Raw genomic sequence first — 27,925 nt, 5'->3', positions numbered from 1 at the left:
ATAGATCATTAAAAACAACTCCATACATAATGAAGTTGTAACAACATGCAGGGTAAAATGGGCATAAATCATGTTTATCATGGCACTTCATGGTGGCTTACTGTAGACAGTAGATGAAATGTTGGTTACTATAAGTGTTACAAGTTTTACCACAATTTTCTATAAAGAAATAATAAAAACATACAAATACAATTTAATGTATTAAATCTCAGTATGCAAAAAAACTATGTGTAAATTAAGGATATGATCATTATCTGTATTAAAAGTCCAATAAGCACATATGGTGAGGTCCATATGGCTGTATTAATAAGCACATATGGGTGAGGGGTTTCTAACTAACACCGTTCAAAAGTTTTGGGTCGTAAATCATTTTTCAATGTATTTGAAAGAGTCTCTTATGCTCACCAAGGCTGCATTTATTTATTATTTATTGATTGAAAATACATTAAAACAGTAATATTGTGAAATATTATAATACTTTTTATTATAAAACAGTTTTCTATTTGAACGCATTTTAAAATGTAATTTATTCTTGTGATCAAAGCTGGATTTTCAGTATCATTGCTCCAGTCTTCAGTGTCACATGATCCTTCAGAAATCAGTATAAAATGATGATTTGATGCTAAAGAAACATGTATTATTATCAATGTTGAAAACAGTTGTTCTGTCATCACACTGACCCCAAACCTTTGAACAGCAGTGTACTTTTTGTTATGCAACATGTTTAATCCAGATATTGTTGATAATGTACAAATGAATCTCTTAATTTGATTAACCAGTAATATGTATTTTAATTTTTATATTATATTTAAAAAAAAAAAAACATTACTTAACGGACATACCACTTTGAGTTATTCTGTTTTTGGACTATATATATAAAAAGAACTACACTGTAAAAATGTGCAGCATAGAGATACTCCAAGTAAAAGCCACAATTTCTTGATTCATCATGGTATATATCATGAATGCATGACACATGACATTTGTGCGAAGAAGAAAACAAGTTTCTAGAAGCCTTGAGGAAAATATGTGATTGCACGGACACAGTCGAGTGATGCAAACAGATTTTGCAGTCCTTGAGTGAGCCTCTCTCTCAATAATTGATGCAGCTGTCTCATTTGGCACCCGGCACTCTCCATTTCAACTCTGACACAGCACAAACTCATTCCCTGATCAGGCTGCGGATGAGATGAATGTGAATGTAGACGTCATCATCATCACTGCAGTCTCAGAAGCTGTGGTGAACTCTGGCTCATGAAGAACACTGCAGCCGGCTCGTGCTCGCACTGGCGACGGATGAGACGGGCCGCTAGCAAGAGCAGGATCCCCGCGAGCATCTCCAGGCAGAAGGACAGACAGGCCATGGCCAGAGACCAGCCGAAGGACATGTGGACGTGAGCCAGTGACTCCACATCCACCATGTGCTGCAGCTCTTCCAAAGCCTGCTGAGAGTAACTGATGTAGATGCTCACACCAGACACCGTCAACAGACCTGTGCACAAAGAGCAGTCATTAAACTCCATTCACATTATACTTCAGCTCTCAAAACAACCTGGAAGAAACAGAATTGGGTTGGGGTATTTATGAATTACTGATTGGACATTTTGATCAACATTGAAGATTGTGAAAACTGGTGGAATGGGAACACCATCCATGACAACCCATCATGGGTTCCTTCAGTTCAAGCAACAGTCATGAACACAGGTCTCATTGTAGATACAAACTCCTGACTGCGATAAGTACATGGAGTCTTTCATTTACAATGAAAATAAGCAGAGCACAAGCACAGAATATGATGGTGACACCAGCTAGTGCTAAGAATAATAATAAGAAAGGAGAGAAGACCATGTTTGAGGGAACTGTCATAAACTCAGTCATTATTACTGTAATTAACCCACTTACATGAAGCTCAGAGGAGCCATGACCTTTCACAGTCACTCATAATAGACAACTTGAAGAACAGAGGAGAGGTGTTCCTGCTGCTCTGCAATTAAACTAGATAGTTCAGTCGTCTAGCTGTTTTTCTGCTCATTTCCACGTCAGATATTCTGATCAATGATGCATTGTCTTTTTCAAGAAGATAAAAGAAAAAACAAAAAAGAGTTTGCTTATGTGCTTGTCAGATAGAGTGACAGTTGACAGACAGAAATGTATAGAAAAAACATAGGGCATATTTAACCATTTTGTTAAAGGGGTCTTTACCATTTTTTTAAATTTTATGTTTCATGAGAAACAGTTTTATTGTGAAAATCCTACGAACATTATAAAAGTCATAATATAGAAATAAAAGGCAATTTTATACACTGATTTCAGTACTTAAAGGCTGTGTTTAAAGGGCAAACACAATGCAAATAAAAGATTCATTGAGCATGTAGATTGTGTTAATAATAAGGGGAGTTTTGGAGAAAGTGCATTTTCAATCACTGATGAACGCATTTTATGAGCTTTTAGTTTGTATTTCATTGTTTCTCAGTGTTCTGTTCCTGCTTCCTTATTTTCAGTGTCTTAGGTAACTGATTATGCCCTTGTTTTTTGTTTTGTTTACCTTCATTTATATAGCGCTTTTAACAATATAGATTGTTTCAAAGCAGGTTGACAGTAATATTAGGAAATTAAAGTAACAGAGACTGTTTTGCAGAATAGATAAGCACTGTTATGCTCTAGAATAAAGTTATTGTCTAGCTAAAGTTAGTCTTGATTGATTCACTTACGTCGCAACGATCATTAGTTATTAACTTACTGTAGCTAACACTAACACACTCGAGAACCCAACAAGTACATCAGGATTTATGGGAAGTGTTCCCGGTTCTGGCTGAACTAATCTATGCTTCCTAACATTGAATTATAGAAGTCTATAATGTGTTGTGTATTTTTAGTTCAAAGAGATGCGTTGTTGATCTAGATTTGAACTGACAGACTGTGTCTGCTTCCCGGACAATGTTAGGAATATTGTTCCAAAGTTTTGGTGCTAAATAGGAAAAGGATCTACCGCCAGCGGGCGATTTAGATATTCTAGGTATTATAAACTGGCCAGAACTTTGAGATTGCAATAGACGTGAAGGACTATAATGCGTTAAGAGCTCGCTCAATTCCTGGGCAGCTTAACCATTTAGTGCTTTGTAAGTAATCAGCAATATTTTTAAATTTATTCGATGTTTCATAGCGAGCAAATGCAGTGTTGACAGAACCGGGCTAACATGGTCATACTTCCTGGTTCTGGTAAGAACTCTAGCGGCTGCATTTTCGACTTGCAGTTTGTTCATTAAGCGAGCATTACAATAATCTAGTCTTGATGTCATGAGCGCATGAACTAACTGTTCTGCATTTGTCATTGAGAGCATATGACTTAATTTAGATATGTTTTTATGATGAGAAAGTACGGTTTTACAGATACTAGACACGTGTCTTTCAAATGAAAGATTGGTATCAAAGAGCACACCCAGGTTCCTATCCTAACCAAATGTGGAGACGACCCTTCGGGCGGCCATGGCGGAGACGACCTTCGAGGCCATTCCGTGGGACCCTGGTCTGGCCACTAAAGCCGAGGACTCTGGACGGGTGGTCTCGGCGGAACGAGACTCTGGACGGGTGGTCTCGGCGGAACGAGACTCTGGACGGGTGGTCTCGGCGGAACGAGACTGGACGGGTGGTCTCGGCGGGACAAGCAGTCTTGGTGGGAAGAAACACTGGTTCGGCAGGGCTAACATGAACAGGCTCAGGCTGGTCAGGCATGACATGAGGATTTCCTAGGTCTAGCTGTGTTCCGGACCGAGGCACGATGCTCTCCAGAAACCGGATGACAGTCCCCCTCCAGTCCAGTCTGGTGGTGTCTGGGAGGTTGATTTGATGGTTAAATGTGACCCCAATCCGGAACAAGGTGCACAGGCTCTCGTCGTCGAGGGTGCTGGTGACGGCGAAGCTGCAAAAATCCAGGGCAAAAGTAAAGAAGTTTTGGCTCTCCTGAGCCAAGACGATCATTCTGACCCTATCGCCCATTTTGGGCGGTCCGTTCTTCTGTCAGAGTGTGGTGTAGACAGAAGGAGAAGAGGAGTCAGAAGTTCCCAAGCAAAGCGTTTACTTACAATAATATAACTAAAACAGGTACAGATGGGCAGAAGGTTCACACACACTAGCTACAACATAGAACAGACAAAGACTGACTCAACAGAAGGGAACTAAATACTAACACAGATGAACACTGATTAACAGAACACACGTGATGCAGATGATGATGATGATGATGATGATGATAACGAGACAATGACAAACAGCTGAGATGGTCATAAGTGTCCATGGTGATTGATGACGTCCAGGCGCTTACATCAAATTTATGCAAGTTGTTGGAAAAAATTATTGTAAATAGGCTAATTTATGTACTTGAGAGTAAGGGAGCATTGGCACCTAATCAATATGGTTTTAGGAAAGGTCAATCAACATTAGATGCATTAGTAAAGCTGGAAACCGATGTAAAGAAAGCTATATCAGTCAAAGAGGGATTAGTGGCAGTTTACTTTGATATGGAAAAGGCATATGACATGTTATGGAAAGAGGGAGTACTTATTAAAATGAAGAGAATTGGAATAGAAGGAAGAATATTTAATTGGGTTTTAGGTTTTTTTATTTGACAGAACAATTCAAGTTCAAGTGGCTAGGGAAGTATCTCAAACTCTAAGGGTGCTTCTCATTTCTTATTTGTGCATCCTCATTTCCTTTCCTCGCTTCCTTTCCTAGCGCCTCAGCTCCTCCCCCTGTAGGTTGTGAGGGAAGGACGCAAGGAAAGAAAATGAGGATGGAGGAATCGAATGAAAGCTTTTTTTATACAGTGGAATACTTGATCACTCGAGCGTCACTTCATAGCGTCATCAGCAGCGCTCAAAGCATCTGCCCTTATGTTGTTGAAGTTTGTTTATTTAAGAAATTCATAATGAATAATAATAAAGCAAGATACCCTGTTGAAATATGTGAGATGTGTGGTTTATATAAACTGCATAGGTAAACTATAATTTAAAAAGATTGTGACCGATGTGAAGGGGGAGGAGAATGTATACGTGCGTCACGTTTAGTCAATGGAACAGTTCCGCATAGGATACACCTGTGTATCCTTGCTCATGACTCCTCTGAAAGCCTCCTCACTCCTCGTTCCTCGACTCCTCGCGGTGCAATTAGAGAATTGAGATATCCTTCAAGATGGCTGTGCTTGATTGGTTTCCGGGTCATAGGATGGAGGACAGAGGAGCGAGGAGACGAGGAGGGATATTGAGAAGCACCCAAAGTGTGGAAAATGGAACGCCTCAGGGAAGTGTGATTAGTCCTATATTATGTAATATTATTATTAACGATACTTTTGGGAAAGTGGCTCCGGGAATTAACACTGGCTTATATGCAGACGATGTAATAATGTGGAAAAGAGGAAGGAATATATCTTATAATATGGATAAAATACAAGAAGCTATAGAAGTAGTTGGAAAATGGTCATTAGAATGGGGTTTCATATTCTCAATATCTAAAACATGTTACCAGATATTTACGAGGAAGAAAATTAAAGAGAATAAAATGTTAAAATAATATGGGTCTTCTTTAGAGAAAGTATCAAGATTTAAGTATCTAGGATTGTGGTTTAATGATAAATTAACCTGGAAGGACTATATCAATTATATATGAAAGAAATGTGGTAAAGTTTTTCATTTAATGAGAGCAGTAGCAGGACAAGATTGAGGTGCTGACAAACAGTCATCAAAGAACATTTATATTGGTCTTATGCGATCAACATTAGATTATGGCTGCATTGTTTATGAGTCACCATCGTCAACGTTGTTAAAGAAACTAGATGTCATGCAAGCTAAAGCCTTAAGAATCATTTTAGGAGCAGATAAAACCACACCCATTGCAGCGTTACAAGTAGAATCATCAGAAATCCCATTATTTATAAGACGACAAAAAATGGCTATGGCATACTGGATAAATTTACAGAGACAAAGAGATAATCATCCTGTAAGGGAAGTCCTGCATGATTGCTGGGAAATTTAAAATGCAACAAGTAAAGGCTTTGAATGGAAAATAAAAGGGTGGGTTAATGAACATGGTCGAGACTCAAAATCATTTGCACCAATAGTAGTAATATCCCCAATTCCACGTTGGATACTAGCTCAACCTGACATTGATATAAAACTACACAAGAATCAGAATCAGAATCAGAATCAGAAAGAGCTTTATTGCCAAGTGTGCTTGCACACACAAGGAATTTGTTTTGGTACTGAGGCTTCCAGTGGACATATACAAATACAGATACAACATGAAACATAATACTACAAATTATAAGAATAAAAAATAAAAATATAAATATATGAGAATAAAACTATCACTGTTGGGTTTAGTCAGAATAGACATTTTCAGATTTACAGATTATGAACCTATTTACAGTGTTTTGAATATTATAAATAAATAAATCTACATATAAGTATCACCTGAGTTGTAGGGTATTGCACTAAACAGTGGGAGTATTGCACTTAAGGCATATGCCTTGGGAGGAGTGTTAACTGTTCAGGAGGGAAATGGCCTGTGGGAAGAAACTGTTCCTGTGCCGAGATGTTCTTGTGGCCAGTGATCTGAGTCTCCGTCTTGACGGTAACAGTTCAAACAGGTGGTGTCCAGGGTGAGTGGAGTCTGTGATGATTTTACCTGCTCTCTTCCTCACTCTGGAGGAGTACAGGTCCTGGAGGTTTGGCAGGGGGGCACCAATGATCCTCTCCGCAGTCCGGACTGTCCGTTGTAGTCTCCTGATGTCTGATTTGGTAGCTGAACCAAACCAGACAGTGATGGAAGCGCACAAGACAGACTCAATGACGGCTGAGTAGAACTGAATCAGCAGATCCTGTGGCAGGTTGAACTTCCTCAGCTGGCGAAGGACGTACAGTCTCTGCTGGGCCTTTTTCACAGTGGAGTCAATGTGATTGTCCCACTTCAGGTCCTGAGAGATGATAGTGCCCAGGAACCTGAATGACTCCACTGCTTCCACAGTGCTGTTCATGATGGTGAGTGGGGGGAGTGCTGGGCTGTTCCTCCAGAAGTCCACGATCATCTCCACTGTTTTGAGCGTGTTCAGCTCAAGGTTGTTATAACTGCACCAGGCAGCCAGCTGTTCAACCTCCAGTCTGTAAGCAGACTCGTCACCGTTTTGGATGAGACCGATGACAGTGGTGTCGTCTGCAAATTTCAGGAGCTTGACAGTGGGGTCTTTAGAAGTGCAGTCATTAGTGTAGGGTCTGGACCAATCAGACACACACTAATTATTCATATTCACTATATTTAATGAATATAAAGGTCTATGAAACTCTCCCCCAAAACTAACCTCACAAATGAAGTTACTTTGTCAGCCGGGTGTCCGGTTACAGAACACTTTAAGACTGATAACAGACTTTACGACCTCAAAGGAATGTGGCCACATGCGCCACATGCTTAAGAGAGAGAGACCATCTTTAATTAAATAAACTTTGCGGTGTTACTCTGATCTATGAAGGAACATGCCTCACAGAAACTGTGATGATTTACTGTCTCGTGTACTATTAGGTATAACAACATGGTATGTTTGATTGGGGTGTATGTGGTTGAACAACCACCCAACGGTCAATATAACCTCACCTGTATCATGCTTCCTAGCAAATTAATCCTCATTTAATGACACACACTTTGATGTACATCACCTTCTCTTAGAATGCAATGTGAATTTGTTATGTCTATTTGAGCTTGAATGAACAGTCTAAGCATGCTGGGGACAAAGACCATAAATCAACTAAGAGCCGCTTCCCCTCTCGGACATGTCACCTTACTCATAGGTCCATTCAAACCTTAGGGGTTGGTTCTTTTCTCAGGGTATATCAGAGGCAGGCAACAGTGACCGCCCTCTCTTAGTTTTTTCATCCAGCCGCAACACTGTTCTGGTGAGACTGGGGAGCCCCCTCCCCCTCCACGGGGGCCCCAAGGGCCCAGCAGGCCTCGATTCCAACCAGAGGTGGGCTCAGGCAGGAGAGAGAAGACTCTCTCACAAAGAACCAAGGACAATCTCAGGAGTTTTGGAACAACGACTCCAACCAACAACGACTCCAATCACCCATCCTTTTGACTTCCTCACTTCCAATCATGCGTTCCTGGAGAAAGAGAACGCTCAACCAACTTCCACTTGACGCTGCCGGAACCATCAACGACTTCAATTTTCAACAACTTCGAGAATTGTTCCCATTACAAATGCAAGTATTCAATTCAATGAAATGTGAAAATGAAATTCTGATGGTTCTTCTCATAGACCCTCTTCCAGTTTCCAATTTCATCCTATCACTAACCTATTTATGTATTCATGTGTGTATGTTGTTTAGTTTATTTATATTCATATAAATATCTATATTTAGTTAATCAAACTTGTACATAATATGTATTTGGTTCTGTTTTGTTTGCAATACAAGTCACTTTACGATCACGGTTTTTGCTACTGGCTCAAAGTACTGTACAGGCGAAGAAATAATTATTCTTCGGTGGCCATGGAAGATACCCTTTATTAGAATAAATTAATAATCAAAATAGTTCGTTGGAAGAACTGATTAATTGATTGTAATATTAATTCAGCCACATCAAGTTAATCCAATTAACTGACCCAAATATTTATAATTAATAATAACAAGATATTATTGATTATTAATATTTCCAAAAAGCTGAGTTCCTTACATTAGTGTACAGGGAGAAGAGCAGTGGGGAGAGAACGCACCCTTGGGGGGCTCCGGTGCTGATTGTGAGTGTCTTGGATGTGTGTTTCCCCAGTCTCACTCGCTGCTGCCGGTCCGTCAGGAAGCTGGTGATCCACTGACAGATCGAGGATGGTATGGAGAGCTGGGACAGTTTGGCTGTGAGAAGACCAGGCATGATGGTATTGAAGGCCGAACTGAAGTCCACAAAGAGGATCCTTGCATAAGTCCCTGGTCTGTCGAGATGTTGCAGGATATAATGCAGTCCCATGTTGACTGCATCATCCACAGACCTGTTTGCTCTGTAAGCAAACTGAAAGGGATCCAGCAGGGGTCCAGTGATGTCCTTCAGGTGGGCCAGCACCAGTCTTTCAAACGACTTCATGACCACAGACGTGAGAGCGACAGGTCTGTAGTCATTAAGTCCAGTGATTTTGGGTTTTTTGGGGACAGGAATGATAGTGGAGCGTTTGAAGCAGCAGGGAACTTCACACTGCTCCAATGATCTGTTGAAGATCTGCGTGAAGACCGGTGCCAGTTGGTCAGCGCAGGCTTTTAAACAAGCAGATGAGATGCCGTCTGGGCCTGAGGCTTTCCTAGTCTTCTGTTTTTTGAAGACTCGGCTCACGTCCTCCACACAGACCTTAAGCTCAGGTTGGATGGCAGGAGGGGGGAGTGATAATTGGAGTGCAGGAGGTGATGGTGAATGTGTGAAGTGCAGATCAGACCGGGTGTGTGGTGTGAATGAGGGCTTTTCAAACCGGCAGTAAAATGAATTTAAATCGTCAGCCAGGTGTTTATTGTCCACAGATCGAGGGGATGGTGACTTGTAGTTGGTGATGTTCCTCAGGCCATTCCAGACTGATGATGGGTCGTTGGATGAAAACTGGTTTTTCAGTTTATCAGAGTAGTTCCTTTTAGCAACTCTGATCTCCTTTGTCAATCTGTTTCTGGCCTGGTTATACACGATTTTATCCCCACTTCTGTAAGCATCCTCTTTGGCATGACGAAGGTGTTTGAGTTTCCCAGTAAACCATGGTTTATCATTAGTGAATGATAAGAATGTCCTGGTAGGAATGCATGTATCCTCACAGAAACTTATATATGATGTTACAGTATCTGTGAGCTCATCCAGATCATTGGTAGCAGCTTCAAAAACAGTCCAATCAGTGCAATCAAAGCAGGCCTGTAGATTCTGCTCTGCTTCATTAGTCTATCTTTTTACAGTCCTTATTCCAGGTTTAGCTGATTTCAGTTTCTGCCTGTAGGTCGGTATGAGATGAACCAAACAGTGATCAGAGAGCCCCAAAGCTGCCCGTGGGACGGAGTGATACGCATTTCTTATTGTGGTGTAACAGTGGTCCAGTATATTACTGTCTCTGGTGGGACATGTAACGTGCTGTCTGTATTTTGGTAGTTCACGGGAAAGATTTGCTTTGTTAGAACAGAAGGGAAATGGACAAAGTGGTTAGTATAAACAAATATGTTAATGAGTAGCTATATTAAAAACTCACACTTCTCATTTCTTCAAATATATACAGATGGTTTGAAGAGTATAGAGACTGGAAGGACAGGGACTGCATTCTATGTTCCAGAGTTTAAGGTGAGGAAGGCTGGAAGGATAGCAGATGGCACATCAGTATATCCAGCTGAGATGACAGCTATTCTAATGGCACTAGAGTGGGTTTATGAAGTTAGACCTGATAAGGTAATAATATGCTCTGACTCAATGGCAGTTCTTGGGAGTTAACAATCATTGGAAGCAAAGAGAACTGACATTTTAACAGAAATCCTTATCCGGTTATACAGTTTACAACAGGTGGGAATAATAATTCGATTTATGTGGGTTCCAGCACACGTGGGAATTCAAGGTAATGAAGAAGCAGACAAAATAGCCAAAGAATCATTGAAAAATAAGAGAGCCAAATATAAACATTTCACGCAGAAGGAAAACATTTTATTTTAGAAGCATGCATTAAGAAATGGCAGACAGTTTGGGACTCGTGTCATACAGGTCGGCATTATTATAAGGTCCAAAAAAACATAAAGAGAGGAAATATAATTCACAATTTAGAAAGAACATGTTATTTTCACATATTTAAGAACAAGATATTCAAATGTAAATCACACTTTACACATTATAGGGAAGCATAACACAGGTTTATGTGAAGTATGTTCAATAGAGGAGACAGTAGAACATGTACTGAAGAAATGTAAGGCTTATAATAAAGAAAGGAGGATGCTTAAGGAAGAATTGCAAGCAGTAGGGTGCCAGGAATTCACTACACTGTAAAATGTAACTGATGATCTTACTAATAACATTAAGTGAATAAAACTTATTTTGAATAAGTTTGTTGACCTTACTAAGTTTGATAAAGTAAGGACAATTTTTTAGCACAGTAAGTTATTAAACTCAATAGATTAAATTACCCTCTACTTAAAATAATAAGTATCTTGAACATTTTCGAGTGGTCATGCGCAGTTCTACCAGTAGGCGGAGCCGATTTGGAAACGTAATACCATTATTTCGGACGAGGAAAGCACATGGAAAGGTGAGTCAGTGCTTTTTTGTCTTATTTTAATGTCTGAATTGCTTAATATACATAATTGATCTTGTAATAAATAAAACAGATTAAACAAACTAGCGTTACACATGAACATTGGATGTGTTATTTTAATCAAATTCTTGGATTGTGTTGGATTGTGCTTCGTAATGAGCAGTCTAGCATTTGCAAATCGCTAGACTAATCGTTAGGTCCATGCTTTCAATCAAGGAACCTTTTTATGTTTTATTTATTTTTATTGTGAGTATAATGTAGACTGAGAAAAAAACTTTACTGATTTATATTTTAATGTTGCAATAATTATGTAGCAATATAGCAATGCTATAATTAATATATTTTAACTTTTGGATTACTTCAAATTAAGGGTGTGGGATTAAATTCTCCACGATCTGTTTTGAAGAAATATAGTAGTGTCGTGCTACAGCGAAAATCATTTGCAGTTCTGGCGCCACAGTCTCAACATTGGCTATAGGCCTACTGTAAAGTTACAACTCGACGTGCATTTACTTCAGATGTTAACACACAGGAGTTACACTCACGGGACACTGCAATTCACAAACTTTAATTATTTGCTTGTGCTTTAAAGCCTTGCCGGTTAAACATTTAATTTGCGTGCTGTTCTGAAATGGGCGCATGTCATTTTCTGAGTGCATCATCAACCACTTAACAGCACCTGATTACTAAACTTTATATTTCGCGTCTTATTGCGGTAATACTGTGAAATATACACAATGTTTTCATGAACACAGTTGGTTATGTCTAAAGTAAAAGTGAACTTAATTTAATCGGATGCGTTTATGTATTTTAGAAGCGTGCAGGTCTTTAAGTGACAGCAGTCTAATAATGAACGGCATATGCGCCTTTTTCTTAAAGGGATAGTTCACCCAAAAATTAAAATGTGTCATCATTAACTAACTTTCATTTTGTTCCAAACCTGTATTAATTTCTTTCTTTTGCTGAACACAAAATAAGATATTTTGAAGAATGTGGATAACCAAACAGTTGATGACCCCATTGACTTCCATAGTAGGATGATATGGAAGTCAATGGGGACCATCAACTGTTTGGTTACCCACATTCTTCAAAATAACTTTTAATTTTCAACAGAAGAGTACATGATACAATTGCCCCACAATTGTTTTTGGGAGAACTATTCTTTTAATGTTAATAAAACAAAAGACAGTGAAAATTACTCACTCCTCTTGACTTAAATACAGTGGCTTTAATAAGAATAAATTATTAATGTATACTGTCAAGCCAAAGTATAGGGTGTTATTTCATTTGTATATTATTTTGTGTATATGTAATGTGTATCTTTGTTCCTATTTTTTATTAACAAAGATAAAACAATTACTAAGCTTTTTATTATCATTCATTTTGGCCTAAAATGTCTGCTATTCTATTTTTGTTTTTAGCTTTGTTTTTTGAAAATATGGAAATTCGTTTGGCTATAATGCAAAATAGTAAAACCAACATGAAAAGAATTGTGATATCATATTTTGCCATATCGCCCACCCCACACTTTAAATGTTTGAACACTATATTGATTTATAAATGAAAATACAAAGCCGTATATTAAAAAAGTGTGTATGTTAATATTATTTTCTTCATTTGCAGAGCTTGCTTTGTGAGATGAGACATGCAATGGAAATGTAAGTACTGTTTTTTTTCCTGTGAAAAGAGAGCTCTCCTATTGAAGCATTATCGCATAAAACATGGAAGCTACACCAGAACTACACCATTTCCATGTCTTCACGCAGACTGTTTGTGTTCATTTAAGTCATTTAATGCATTGAAGGTTCATTTAACAAGAAGTCATTCCCAACATATTGATGCAGAACAAACAAGTGGATCAAAAGAATCTCCAATAATATTTCACTGTCTACTCTGTGAATTTAAGGAACCTTGTACAGAATCTGAGTTTTTCACCCACTTGCGTCAGCATTTAAAAAAGAATGAAAAGGTTCAGTGCCCATATAATGACTGCAATTTTGAGAGCAGAATTTATTCTACATTTAATGCTCACAAATGTAAAGAACACCAATTAAGCAGTCAGAGGAAGTTAAAAGCTAGCATTGCAGTTGAAATTCAAAATGTAGCTGCAGAATTACCACAAGATGTTACACAAAATACATCTTACCATGAGTCAATGGATTCTACTGAATTTGACGAAGATGAAAATGAAAAAGAGGACCAGACTCAAAATCTGGATCTTTTGCAGAATCAACTAGAACGTAATTTAGGCTTGCTCTTTCTTAAGATGCAAACCATTCTGCATATCTCTGATGCAGCAGTACAGGAAGTAATTCAACAAATTAATCAGATATCTCTTCTGTCAAAGCCCCTTTTGCGTAATGCCATACAGCAGATTCTAGATCAACATGGAGTCCGTGATAATGATTCTGTTTTGAGAGACATCATGAAAGCTGTCACAGAGAATAATTTGATCTTGAAAATGACTGATTCTGGTGAGTCTCTCTCTACAATCAGTAAAAGAGCATCATATTTTCAAAAAGAGTTTCCAATAGTTGTGCCAACAGAATATAAACTTGGGAAAGACTCACAATCATTTACTTATGTGCCAATTCTGAACATGCTGCAGGTGCTTTTAAACAGAACTGATGTCTTTGAGAAAGTTCTTGCTCCTTTTAACAATGCAATTGGGATCAACTCTTACAAAGACAGCACTAACTATCGTGAGAATGATTTTTTGATGGCAGGGAAATTTAGGATTTTGCTTACCCTGTACACTGATGAATTTGAGATTGCCAATCCTCTTGGCACTTCAAAAAAGAAACACAAGATGTTCAGTGTCTATTGGGTTCTTGCTAATCTTCCATCTAAACACCGGTCATCTCTTCAGGCAATTCAACTGGCACTCTTATGCAAGGCTAGTGCAGTAAAACAATATGGCTATGAGAAAGTCCTTCACCCTCTTGTACAAGACCTCAAAACTCTGGAGAAACATGGTGTCTTTTTGGAGCAGTTAGGGGAATGTGTTAAGGGAACTGTTCTCAATGTATCTGCAGATAATCTTGGTGCTCATTCCTTGGCAGGATTTCAAGAGAGTTTTATTGTGGAACACCCTTGCCGCTTTTGCATGGTGAAAAAGAGTGAAATACAGCAGAAAGACGTACTGTCAGGAGGATTTGAACCCAGGACAAAGCAGAATCATGACAGGCAAGTTGAAGAAGTTTTAAAAGACCAAAATTTGGTAAAACAGTATGGTGTAAAAGGCCGGTGTGTTTTAAATGAGCTTGACCATTTTCACTCTGTCAGTGGCTTTCCACCTGACATCATGCATGATCTCTTGGAGGGTGTCATACCCGTTGAAATGTCACTGTGCCTCAATGATTTAATCAACAAAAAGTACATCACCCTTGAGTATGTGAACAGAACAATCAAACAATTTCCATACAAATTCATAGACAAGACCGATCAACCTCAGGTCATTCCAACTACATTTGCCTCAAGAGGCACGATTGGGGGCAATGCCCATGAAAACTGGGCACTTGTAAGACTTCTTCCACTAATGATTGGCTTTGACATCCCAGAAAATGATGCAACATGGGAGATTTTAATGCTTTTGAAAGACATTCTAGAACTGGTGATATCCTTCAGATTTACGGATGATACTATTGATTTTCTTGAGGCTAAAATTTCAGAGCACAGAGGTTTGCTTTTAAAAGTATTTCCTCATTTCATGTTGCGTCCTAAACACCACTACATTGAACATTATCCACAACTAATAAGGACATATGGGCCACTTAGAGATGTCTGGACCATGCGTTTTGAAGGCAAGCATAAATTCTTCAAACAAATCATTCGTGACACAAAAAATTTCAAAAATGTCACACAAACTCTGGCAGTCCGACATCAGAGAATGATAGCATACCACATGGACTCGTCATCCTTTTTTAAACCTTCAGTCCAGATGGACAAAGTGTCATCTACACTGACTTCATATTTTCCTGAGAGTGTACAGAACGTACTTCAGCAGAATTTTGCTACCCAAAGCACTGTCTTTGTCACATCTAATGTGTGCATTGATGGGATCAACTACAGTCCTGATATGGTTCTGTCTGCTGGTGCAAGTTCATGTCTGCCTGATTTTAGACAAATTGTAAAAATTGTCATTATCAACACTGACATTTTGTTTGTATGCAAACAACAGACAGCGTGGTACATTGAGCATTTACGGTCCTATGAACTATGCAGCCATGTATCAGAAATGAAAGTCACTAAGCTGTTTGATTTGAATGACCCTTTTCCACTGGCACCATACAAAATTCAGGGCAGGACATTTGTTACAGCGAAACATTTTATCTTTTGCTAAATTGAACATTTAAAGGGATAGTCCACCTACAAAATAAAATTACGTTATTTACTCACCCTCATGTTATTTCAACCCTGCATGACTTTCTTTTGCTGAACACAAAAGATATTTTGAACAATGTTTGTTACCAAACAGTTTCAGTTCCCTAATGACTTCCATGGCAACCTGAACGTGTTTGGTTTCCAACGTTCTTCAAAATATCATTTTTTATGTTCAGCAAAAGAAAGTCATACAGGGTTAAAACAACATGAAACAACATGAGGGTGAGTAAATAACTGAATTTCCATTTTTATCCCTTTATTATTGAGAACTCAAGTGTAAAAGTAATTGATTTTTCTCATTGTTAGGTTCACTGGACACAATGGAGACAAGAACTATACTTAGAGTGATAGTGAATGAAAATAACATACGGAAAATCACGCTGCATAGGAAACCACAAACTTTGGACACATTGATGGAAGAACTTGAAGAGAAGTTAGGTCTTCCATACAAGTTTTCTCTTCAGTACGAAGATGCTGATTTTAACAATGCACTAATCAACCTCACAGACATTGCAGATTTACCTGAGAGGCCCACCTTAAAGGTGATCTCTCTTGTACCATCTCCTACACCAAGTACAGCTGACACAGACATTGTATCTTTGTCTTCTGAAGAAGGGCCATCTCATGTACGCCAGGCTCAGTGGCCAGAGACATTTGAAATCCCCAATTTTCCTGTAGATATTGAGTTCAGATTGCGCCAAGGAAACCTTCTGTACATGAGAGACCAGACATATATGCAAGTTCCCAGGGACATGAAGCACGAAATTCTTGAAAAACTTGCTGAGTGTATGTACAGCTTCAAAGCATATCCCTGTGATGACGATTTCAATGATGTTGCATCTTCACTAGTCAAAAAACATCCATGCCTCACTGAACCAGGTTCCTCCACTGGATGGAACGGATGGAAGAACAGCCTCAAATTTAAAATGGGAAATTATAGAACGAAGCTACGACGAGCTGGATGCACAGATGTTCTTATGAACGTAGGGAAAAGGGGAAGCCAAGATCCTTTGAGAAGTGTTAAAAGGCCTAAACGATTTGAAATCAATTTTCTTCCAAATTATCCTTCTGGTGAGGATGACTGCAGCATGGAATCTAAACGCTTACAACTTGTGGAAGAAATGAAGAAATGTCATCCGAGTTCCACCCTGATATCACAGCTCATGGATTCCACTTTTTCCTTGAGAAGAAAAGAGGTTGTTGAGATCGAGCCTCCAGTAAAAGAGACTCTTCAAAGATGGCCATCACTCTTCACAGAAAGTCAAGTAAGTAACAATTAAACTACATCACCGAAAAATAAAGACGTCTCTTCATTTACTTACCCTCATGCCATCCCAGATGTATATGACTTTCTTCAGATAAAAATTCTTAAAAAAATAGTCCATCTCTGAGTATGAAAGAATGTGAAAGCTCTTAAAAGCACATACTATACAGTGATCATGACATTAATCCATATGAACTCTTTTTCTAAATATACATTTACGTTTATCTGAAGAATAGAGATACATTTGGGATACTACGAGAGTGAGTAAATAAGGCAATTTTCAAGTATCCCTATAACACAGTAACCAAAAGCCTAATAGATATAACATTTTTCTTTTTCCTTTTACAGATCAATGCAGAGTTTATTCGCATCACAAGCAAAAACCTCAAGCAAGGATTTTTCACAGCACTTGATCAACATACAGCTCGATTTCTGGAAATTTTTGAATCCAAGAAAGGGGCAGTTGGAAAAAAACTTTCTGAATTTCTTAAGCAAATTAAGTCTGTGGTAAGCTTGTCTATGCTTATTTCTTAAACTAAATTCTGTAACTGTTATTTCATAAAATTTAATTCTATGTTATAAAACTTTTTTCCAGAGCAGTCATCACTTCATTTTAAAGTAGTTTATTCGACTAATTTTAAATTTAATTTGGTTTTCCAGGGCACTGACATCACTGCTAATCGCACAGCAGTTCTTCGTGGACTTCCCCTCATTTTTGGAGAAGACACCTCAGACTTTTTCAAAACCATATTGGCAAGTACCATTCTCTGTATATTTCATTCTAAACTAATCCCCCACACATACATCACATATAGCCATTCAATTATGCTTCATTCAACTATCCCAGAAACAGACCAGACACAAACTCTTCAAATGTAATTGTACATTTTCTTGTGTGTTTGTTCTGCCGTCATAGTACTGTGCATTGTTTTCTGAGGTCTAATTTTCACACAGTACTTTAACGTTTATCTGTTAGTTGAGTTGTATGTAGAACAGAAGGTGATGGTCCTGATTCTTTAAGTTACATGTACATTTGTGAGATTTCCTATTTGTAATGTAACCAGAATTTTAATATTTCTGTTCTTTTTTTATTAGGACAGTGATTGCGACACACCCCAGATTTCCATTGGGATTATAACTGTGATGACTGAAGAAACCCAGGATTCTTCACAAGCACTGCATTTAGAGGGTTCACACACAGCAATCATCCTAGAAGGAGTCATTGTTATGGATGAACTTCAAAACCTTCCGGATGCCATGTGCCTACTTTTTGGGCTGATATATGCGCTCAATTTGAAGTACCCTCCACAGCTCAAGAACACCTTTGATTTTATTCAGAGAGTGTTTCTTTCTCTGGGACACAAATTCCTGAAGCCTAAACTACAGTCACTTAAAAACATGCTGCTCATGTAAGTAAATGTTGTTTCAGATTGAAAATTCTGTCATAATTTACACTCCCTCATCTTGTTTCAAACCCGTAACAGAAAGGGTCTAGTCTTAAAACAAATCATAAAGACATCTTAACAATCTTTTTAGATCTTTTAAGTTAGGGTTATCTGGACTTTCAATAGAGGGACATAAAACGCTTAACTGGTTAATTTTTAATATTTGTATTTGTGTTTCAAAGACTATCCAAACTTACAGGTTTGTTACGAGATGTGGGAGAGTAAATTATGACAGATTTTTTCAGTTTAGTGGCTATCCCTTTACTATCCCTTTAAATTTGTGGTTGCAAAAAATATGTAAAATACACAAAACATTTCTAAATTGTCACTTGTCAACCTTGGTTGAAAATGTTTATCTTGTTTTATAACAGTTGTATTGTTAAATACTTTTGTTTAACATTTTTTCCAATGGAACTTTTTTGTTTTAAAGTGTCAATTTTCCTGCATTACCCTAATGTTGATGCTTTCATCAGTCATAATTAGAGTTTTTTTTTGCTGTTTTTTTAGTTGCACTTGCACTGCACATTTGAGTTGCTTTAGGGTTAACAAGAATAACAATGTGCTTTTTGTGATTAAAATTGTTAGTTACATTAACAAAAAACTGTTTCATATTTAGGGGTGTCTGAATGACATTTAGTACATTGTAGTGCATAAAGACAATTGATGAGTAATAAAAAATGTTTTACCTGAGTTCAGTTTTGTCGTTTTGTCTTAACTTAATTTGTTTAGTTCAGCTTACTTCAAAATTTGTCTTTTTGTCTTAACTTAATTTGTTTAGTTCAGCTTACTTCAAAATTTTAAGGCAATCAGTTTCCTAATTTTTTCCTAGTAATGTGAACTCTAATAAGAAGTTAACACAACCAATGATTTTGAGTCAACTTTACTTGAGTATACTTGATTAACAAGTTGTCTATACAAAAGCTATTAAGTTGCGCCAACTAAAAATTAATAAAATACTTTACTTGGAAAATTTAAGGCAATCGGTTTCCTCACTTTTTCTAAGTAAAGTCAACTTGTTACATTTTACAGTGTATAAACAAATTATTAAATGATGGTCCAAATTAAGGAAAACAAATAAATGCAATCATGAGATTTGAATAGTAGGTTATATAATAGGAAGTAGGAGAATTTAGTTTTCACACCCCATCACAGTAGGTGGCGGTATGCACCTTTAAAGTTGGTTCGCAACCCGCCATAAAACAAAAGAAGAAGAAGAAGAAGATGATGACGACGTGCAGGTGATGAGGGTGAGGTGACAGAGCTGGTGACCGTGACAACAGTTTTACATACTGTCTGAGTGTGTCAGGAGAAGGTTGAACTGAATGAAAGATACACAATGTCTGATTATGCACTCCTAGCCTTAAATTAATTGATCAATGCAGGAATTCCAAACACTAGAAAAGGCTTTGAGATGTATTTGATTGGGTGCTGCTGTACCAGCATGATTCATCAATGTCGTGAAAGGAGACATGCATCTACATGTTTTGTGAGAGTGGGAGAACAGCAAATGTGTGTGACGCAAGAGCAGCTGGAAACACCATCACCATCTTCTTCTCTGTCATGTGTTCGTATTCCAGAGGGATGCTCATGCCCATTGTTTTTGTGAAGAAAAGTACTATGTTTACAGATGGGATCACTCAGTAAACTCCTATGAGACTTCAATCTTTCCGCTGTTTTACTCCAATCCATCAATCGTGTGCAATTTTCAGTCCTCAATGGCACAATTACTGCAACAATTTCCCTCAGCAATAATAAAAGCTACTGGATAAGCACACTAAACTATAACATAGACAGCTGTACAAAGTTGTACACATGCATATACCCTTTTGTAACATTGTTCTGGGGAAGATTAGTGATGTTTTTTCATCTCAGTCCAACAGGACTGAAAACAGAACGCACATAAAAAGCTGTAAATGTCTGTGGTGACCTCAGTGTTTCAACCTCTGCAGATCCCATTCATTTTCTCTGCTCCATCCCTCCCTTAATTCACCTGCACTTCAGTTTTCTGTTGTGCTCAGGCTGGAACACAAGCACCTGTTACAGTGCCTTTAAAAGAGCCCAAAGTACACACCATCATCATCACATCTTATTATAACAAACATACCCAATAATACTATCACAATAATATTGTGACAGAATAAACACAGATAATCTTCTGATCTACTAAAAAGTCTGTAGGTGTAATTCCCACTTAAATTAAAATGTGCTCTACAACAACTCATTTGAGAAACTATTGCACACATTCAGTGTCAATCCTGATTTATGTTATTGTGATGCTGTGATGGTGGAAATAGGGTGTGAATTAATTATGTCATTCAAGATATAATCAAATCCTTTTGTTCTTATTATATTTTAACACCTTTACAGACACAGGAGCATTAAATGAAGAACTTTTCTATAAAATCTACTGATTACAGATATATGTCATGATTCTGCCCTCGTGTCCTTGATTTTCTTTAGTCTTGAGGCAGGATCATGACAGACCCGTGTTTTGTGTGCAAGCACATGGCCTAGTGTTTGGGCCATGTGCTTGTTGTCTCGTCACCTAACCCCGCCCCCTTGTTACCCTTGTTTAGTCATCATTACTTAATCTGTCACCTGTTATGTTATAATTAGTCCCTCTATTTAATCCCCTTGTGTTTGCTGTCTTGTGTTGGTTCATTGTGATTCTCAGTGTGTATCCTGTGATACAATACCTGTGTGTAGACCTTCCCGTGAGTACCTTGTGAAGAACTCTGTCTTGTAAAATTTCTGATGCAAGTAATGGCAAGCTGCCGATTCCTCCCCAGGGAGAGCAGTCCCTGAGGGAGTACGCCCAGGTTGCTAACAAGGAGGCTTTTCCTACCTGATATCCTCCTCAACCGCTACCTCATTGCGGGTCTCAACGCTCCTCCACCCCTGGCTGAACGGGAGAAGCTGGTCTGCTGCCCGTTTGGTGAGATGGTGGATTGTTTGTCACGGAGGGAGTCGCGGGGCTCCACCTTGTCGTCACCATCATCCAAGCTGTCAGTGATCCCGGAGGGTTTTGTCCTGGCTGTGGTTACCCAGGGGAATCAAGCTGTGTCCACTTCCAATCCCGAGGCTTCAGCCGTACCCGAAGGTCTCCTCAGCAAGCGAGGGAGACGGACTTCATGGGAGTCTGCATCAGAATCCTCTGCGATGGAAATAGCCCTGTCTGAGACTGTCCTCCATGCCCCAGTCACAGCTCCTTTTGAGCTTCCCCAACCAGTCACTAGTCCAACAATGGCATCTGCTCCGCAGCCAAGGAGAAAGAAGAGAAGGAATGGAGTCTCCAATCCTCTGTCTCTGTCTGTTCCAGAGCCCGCTACTGCGAGCGCTGATCCCAAGTCAGCTGTTGAGAGCACTGATCCCAAGTCAGCTGCTGTGAGAGCTGTGGCCGATCAAGCTGCAGAAGCAGTCCTGCAATCGGTATCAGCTCGTCAAAGGATGCCTGTTGTCATTTCTGCTGAGGCTTTATCTAATTATTTGTCAAGTCTTGTCAAGATCCTAGAAGTTCCTTCAAAACCTGTCTTGTCTTCAAGTCCCGAGTCAGCGTCGGAGAGTGCACGGATTGCTGTCCCCGAGTCGGCTGCACGGATTGCTGTCCCCGGTCACCACATCACCCCGGATGTTTCCCCCAAGACTGTGCCTCATGTGTCCCCATCCAAGTCTGCCCGGATTCCTCGTCCTCAGCCCTCGTCCCGTAAACCCTAGACCCCCAGTCCATCCATCCACCCTGGACTATCCCCCATGAACTCTCTTGTCCCTCCGCCCCCCCTCCCGTGTTTGTTATTTTTATTTTTGCATCCCAACCCTGTTGTTGTTTTCGTGTATGCCTTTATTGTTATTTGTCATGTTTTGTTGGTTTGTGTCTTTGTCCCAGTCCGTCATGTCCCGCATTTGATGTCCCCTTGAGGAACGTATGGAAGCCGTTCCTTAAGGTGGGGGTTCTGTCATGATTCTGCCCTCGTGTCCTTGATTTTCTTTAGTCTTGAGGCAGGATCATGACAGACCCGTGGTTTGTGTGCAAGCACATGGCCTTGTGTTTGGGCCATGTGCTTGCGTTGTCTCGTCACCTAACCCCGCCCCCTTGCTACCCTTGTTTAGTCATCATTAATTAATCTGTGTCACCTGTTATGTTATCATTAGTCCCTCTATTTAATCCCCTTGTGTTTGCTGTCTTGTGCCGGTTCATTGTGATTCTCAGTGTGTATCCTGTGATACGATACCTGTGTGTAGACCTTCCTGCGAGTACCTTGTGAAGAACTCTGTCTTGTAAAATCCAGATCTTGTTGCTGTTGTTAGTTATTTATCTAGTTATCTGTCAAGTCTTAGTCTAGTGTTGTTAGTTTTTGTTTTTGCCCACCAGCCTTGTTTTGCCCCATCCTGGGTTTTGTCTGAATAAAACCGTGTTAATTGCATACTGTCTGCGATTGGGTTCATCTCTCCACAAACCATAACGATATATGCACTTTCAAACATGTTTGATATTTTGAGCTGATGCATTTAGAATACATTGTCTTAAATTTTCATGAATCTCTTAGCAAAGAGGGAGTGTTTTTGTGAGTCTGTTTGAGTTCAGATTCAGAATGACTGCAATTTAGTGAGCAGATCCCCAGTTGTTTAGTATATGATGTCCAGTTTTTCTCTGAACCATTTAAGCCGGGTTCACACTGTACGATTCTGGCCTAAATTTGGCCATCTGAGACAAGTTTTGTAAATCCTAAAATATTCCTCTGATCCTAGAATAAACTCTGAAGTCCTTGATTGCTAGTTTGACATGCTCACTGACATGTTCCTCCAATTAAACACTGGCAGTGTCAGAGGTATTGAGAGACAGTCTTGCTCTGTGACTTCTCCCACGACAACCATTAAATCAAAAACCAATAGGAGTGTAGGGCAACAACAAACCACCACTTGCTCCACACACACACACACCTGACATTAATGACAACTGAGATCCTACAGTGTGACATGGCTTACAGCGGGGATCATGTCCATACAGTCTGACAAGCAAACAGTTGTAAAGGACTATTATAAATCCTACAGTGAGAACCTGGCTTAATTTTTTTATTATTATAATTTTTTTAAAGTATTAAAATATGAGTGTTAAATGAACACTGAAGCAGTGATAAAGTTAATGAGATAAAGTGATTAACTGAATGATGATTGACCATTGTTGAAGACACCTGATGATTACAAACAGAATCAGTGAGGGAGAAAAATCACAAATTTAAATCACCGTTATGGTGATCAGTGTGTGCTTTAGATGAGCTCTCAGCATTTTCAATGTAATTCAAGTGATTTCTTAAAATGTTGAATTTTTATTTATTTAGACACAGACATCAAGAATACAGCCTGTGCATCTCAACAGTGGTGACCATCAAAAAGCATGTTGCAGTGCATTCTGGGTGCCAAAACTCATTCACGGCTCCCATTATGCATTGCGGTATAAGCTGCACTCAGCTGGAACGCCTGACATTTTGTGTTTTCTTTCTTTCCCATTGTGATTTATATCCATGTGTGGCATTGACTGAGCCTCAAAACACATCTCTCACTGACCTATGCACAACAACACAAACTCCACTGAGACCTCCATTCATTTCAGTTGCTATCTGTAGACGGATAATGTAGCTGTTCATGACACTCACTGCAGATGAGGAAGTATGCAGCGATGCAGGAGAGGAGAGAGAAGCTCTGAGCCAAAGACGCCACCAGACCGAAGATGCCCCCAAAGACCAGCAGCACCAGGCTGAGAGGCAGCAGGACCACGATGACCCTGTGCAAGTCTGAGACACGGACAAGCCTTTATTACGTGACACAAACTCAAGAGTTTAAAGAAAGCTGGAGTTCAGGGGCCAATTTGCCCTTTCATTTTCAGTGAGTTTGAGCGAGTGACCACTAGGGGTGTGTACAATAATAATAAATTGTATGTATTGTCTACAATAATATCACATTTGTTGTTTTAACCATGTGGAGGCTGACATCACTCACTTTGCAATGCTTTCACTGTGTGATGTAGATTACAATTCAGTTAGAAGGACCCCAAAATTCAAGTCTCAGTATGAGTTTTTGTCTTATATTTCAATATGATGTTAAGTCATAAAACTAATATTAGTTAAAAATAAGTTAATATTGTGAATTACATTTTAGACACATTATTATCAATATTGTCTCTATTTTTGTTCTATTTTGAGTTCCAAAGCCAGATGTGTGTCTCTGAGTGACGTTTTTGTTCCTGAATCAATCAGTGTTTTTGAACGAATCAATGACTTAAAGAATATTCAAAAAATATGCATTATTTATATTTCATAGCATTATGTTTATGAAGTTGTAAATACATCTAAAAGTTGTTTCTGTTTCACTTCTGCACTATAAAAATGAATTTTGTTGATACTTTGGTAACATCCTATTGTCTTATTATTCTAATTGAATTTATTGATTAAATGTAAGAATTTTACATACACACACACACACACACACACACACACACACACACACACACACACACACACACACACACACACACACACACACACACACATATATATATATATATACATATATAAGGTTTAAAAAAATCCTTATAAAAGGAAAAAATGCCCCTAGAAAAGTTGTTCTATCACTTATCTATACTACTATATCACTACTATATTCATATCACTACTGTGAATATGAAGAAAAGCTTCGGGACTCGGCTGTTCACGACAGACCTAAACCAGCCAAGGTACAAAAAACACACAGCATAAAAAATCAACCTTTTTCTTTTTGGGTCAATATCACAAACCACCTTGTGTGACACTACTAATCAAAGATCATCAGCTTTGATGATTGGTCACTCTTCCTTACTGTATAATGAGGGTCGGGATGGTTGAATGTCGTGCTGGGAATACAGCTCTTAAACAGACAGAGAACACACTAACCATACATAACAAGCCTATACCCAGTGCCACTCTCTGATTGTGGTTAATGTGCAGATGGCAGAGACTCACTTAAAAGGTGCTTCTCCTGCTCAGTGTGGTCGGAGGTGTCCGTGTAGAACGAGATGTCATGATAACTGCCATTCTCTCCTGTGGGTGACATTGAAACACCATCAAGTCAAAGCTGGAAACACCCATGATGCTTTACACAGTTGCCCACGAATCAATTTTCTTGGCAATCTCTTTTATACTACTACAGGCTACAAGTTCAAGGCATTCAATATCATTTAAATGTTTATTTTCTTAAAAGGAAAAGCAGCATTTGTGTAAGAGGGAGGAAATCATATTTACAGCAATTAGAATGAAATGGAAAACAATATTTTTTCATACGACAGATTTAGCAACATAGATCACAACGTGTGTAACATTAAACATTTACAGTTCTGTGATGAACTGCTTCTCTTTTTAATAGTTTCTTGTGCCATGAAACAGCTACAGAACTGGACGAGACATTAATTATGTGCATAATAGAGCCTCAGCCAGTGATGAGGACTGTGTCTGTGAACATTTGAGAAATGACTTTCTTTGCAGCCAGTAGAACCGTTTGCCAGTGTATGTGCTGCGGTTAAAATGAGATAAAAAAATACTTTAATCTAATGAGGCACATTAAGCTAAACAGTAAGACAAGGGAGAAATGTGATGACACCTATATATTAAATGTATGTTACACACATTAAATGTCACTATAGTCTTGATACATTAATATGGCCATGAAAATATGGCACATTAAGTCCATGTGCTTCAGTAATACTCAGTTGCTATTTAGCCTAATGTTAAATGTATATTCATATGTGTATATTTGTGTATAGTGAGAAATTAGTCTGGATATACACATTATTAGAAGAATATAAATTATTGCAACAGCTGCACAATAAAATCAGACATAAAACTGAGCTTAAGTTGTGTGTGTTGAGCATCTTACCTTCATAAATCCTCCAGAGTCCGGAGTGAGAGCTGCTGTATTCCAGGCTGGAGTTCTTGCCTTCATCCACATCTATAATGTACCAGTATTCAGTGCCGATGGACACGGCGAGCAGGATGAAACTGAGCAGCCCACACAGACCCGCGCTGATTACCACTGTCCCAAAGTTCATTTTCACAAGCGCTCAAATCCCCCTTATGATTCATTGAATTTGAGTACCTGTTACTGCCCCTCAGTTCCCCTCTAAATCCCAGAGTGTTTCGTTTAGACACATTAAAGCATCATTCTGTCTTCATTACTCCAGTTGTGTCCAGGGTGAAGGAAGAATCAGCTCTCAGCACATGCTGGATGAAAAACTCTGGTATTTTCCTCGGCATCTCTCTCTCCTGCACAGCTGTTTATGGAGTGAGAGGAGAAGCCTCTGAACACTGAATCTACATGATTCTCTCACCTCAGTTTCAGCTGTGATCACTCACTGTTGTTCATTTGCTCACCTCAGCAACAAGGTTGTTTCTTCTCCATCTTGTGTAAATAGATTACTGTGTATATAGGGGTTTATATATAATGTAGAGCTTTTGTTAATCTGGCTTGATTTTGTCAGGAGAGAGAACATTCCTTATTTCAACAGGTGAGAAAAAATGCAATAATAAAAAAAACCTTTTTTTTTTTCTTCATTTTCACTACTGATATATAAACATTCCTAAATTTTGAGATAATAAAGCCCCCCTGGAATCAAAATTTAGGTTTTTACAGCATTTAGTATGAATATGTTAGCCATAAGGTTATGAATAAGCTGTGTGCTCCAAAACAGTGAAATTCACATTAAGGAGATATAAGCATTTAAAACTTACAGTCTCTCACTTCCGCTAAAATAGATTTCTGATCTAATTCTGATTTCTATCTTTGAATAGATGTGACATCACATCTTCTGTCCAATCAAATGCTCTCTAGAATCTAAAGCGTCCCGCCACATTACGTTACTTGGCTCAAACTGATACGGTCTGACTCCAAAGATGGTTGGTTAATTTTCGTCCTCGTCATCGGTAGATGATTCTGCTAAGTCCGCGGGTGCAGGAGAATGTGGCGGAGAAAAATCCTCTACTATACTGAATCCAACGTATTATGAGCGCTCGGATTCGCTTCCATGGTTCTGTCAAGTACGACTTGCAGTCTGTGAGGGAAACTAAACGCTATTGGCTGTTTGAAAAAGGGGCGGAGCCATTCAATATGTCCCACCTTAGCTTCCTGTTTCAGTGGAAATTACGTCACCGCATCATACGAAGCTGTGCGTTTCAAGCATAGACTGTAAAAAAAATGGACAAAGCGTCTGTGACGTCACCCATAGTTCTCTGAATAACGGTTTTGAGGCCGTTTATGGGGGGTATGGGCTGCGCCATCTTTGAAAATCTTGGGAAATCCTAACCCCGCCCAACTTCTGGCCAATCCATATATGGGTAAAAGGGCTTTGTGTGAGTAGATTACATACAAAGTCAATGCAAAGACGCGAATAGACGCATCATTCGCGCCGGGCGTTGCGAATTGGGCGACGCATTTGCCACGAACGTCTTCCGCGCAAGTTGAAAAATTTGAACTCAAGCGAATGTTCAAGCGACTAACTAGATGCGTATGTGACGCTCTATT

General features: G+C 39.0%; 2 protein-coding genes across 2 annotated transcripts; one reads left to right on the top strand and one right to left on the bottom strand.

Moving 5' to 3' along the window:
- Window positions 1–923: 923 nt before the first annotated feature.
- LOC143738638 (transmembrane protein 235) lies at window positions 924–26,675 on the bottom strand. The gene is made up of 4 exons (XM_077230669.1): window positions 26,285–26,675; window positions 25,375–25,452; window positions 24,034–24,171; window positions 924–1,492 (listed from the first exon to the last, which is right to left on the bottom strand). The coding sequence occupies exons 1-4, from the start codon at window positions 26,454–26,456 to the stop codon at window positions 1,218–1,220; spliced, it is 663 nt and encodes a 220-aa protein (XP_077086784.1). The 5' UTR covers window positions 26,457–26,675; the 3' UTR covers window positions 924–1,217.
- LOC143738579 (sterile alpha motif domain-containing protein 3-like) lies at window positions 11,235–21,070 on the top strand. Its single transcript, XM_077230571.1, has 5 exons — window positions 11,235–11,284; window positions 15,980–16,938; window positions 17,286–17,444; window positions 17,598–17,694; window positions 21,057–21,070. The coding sequence occupies exons 2-5, from the start codon at window positions 15,994–15,996 to the stop codon at window positions 21,068–21,070; spliced, it is 1,215 nt and encodes a 404-aa protein (XP_077086686.1). The 5' UTR covers window positions 11,235–11,284; window positions 15,980–15,993.
- Window positions 26,676–27,925: the final 1,250 nt, after the last annotated feature.

The sequence above is a fragment of the Siphateles boraxobius genome, unplaced genomic scaffold, assembly GCF_051911475.1.
Source record: "Siphateles boraxobius isolate OS27281-9 unplaced genomic scaffold, OSU_SipBor_1 15, whole genome shotgun sequence".
Classification (NCBI taxonomy): Eukaryota; Metazoa; Chordata; class Actinopteri; order Cypriniformes; family Leuciscidae; genus Siphateles; species Siphateles boraxobius.
Note: the sequence above shows the minus strand (reverse complement) of the source record. Positions and strands in the feature narration are given on the sequence as shown.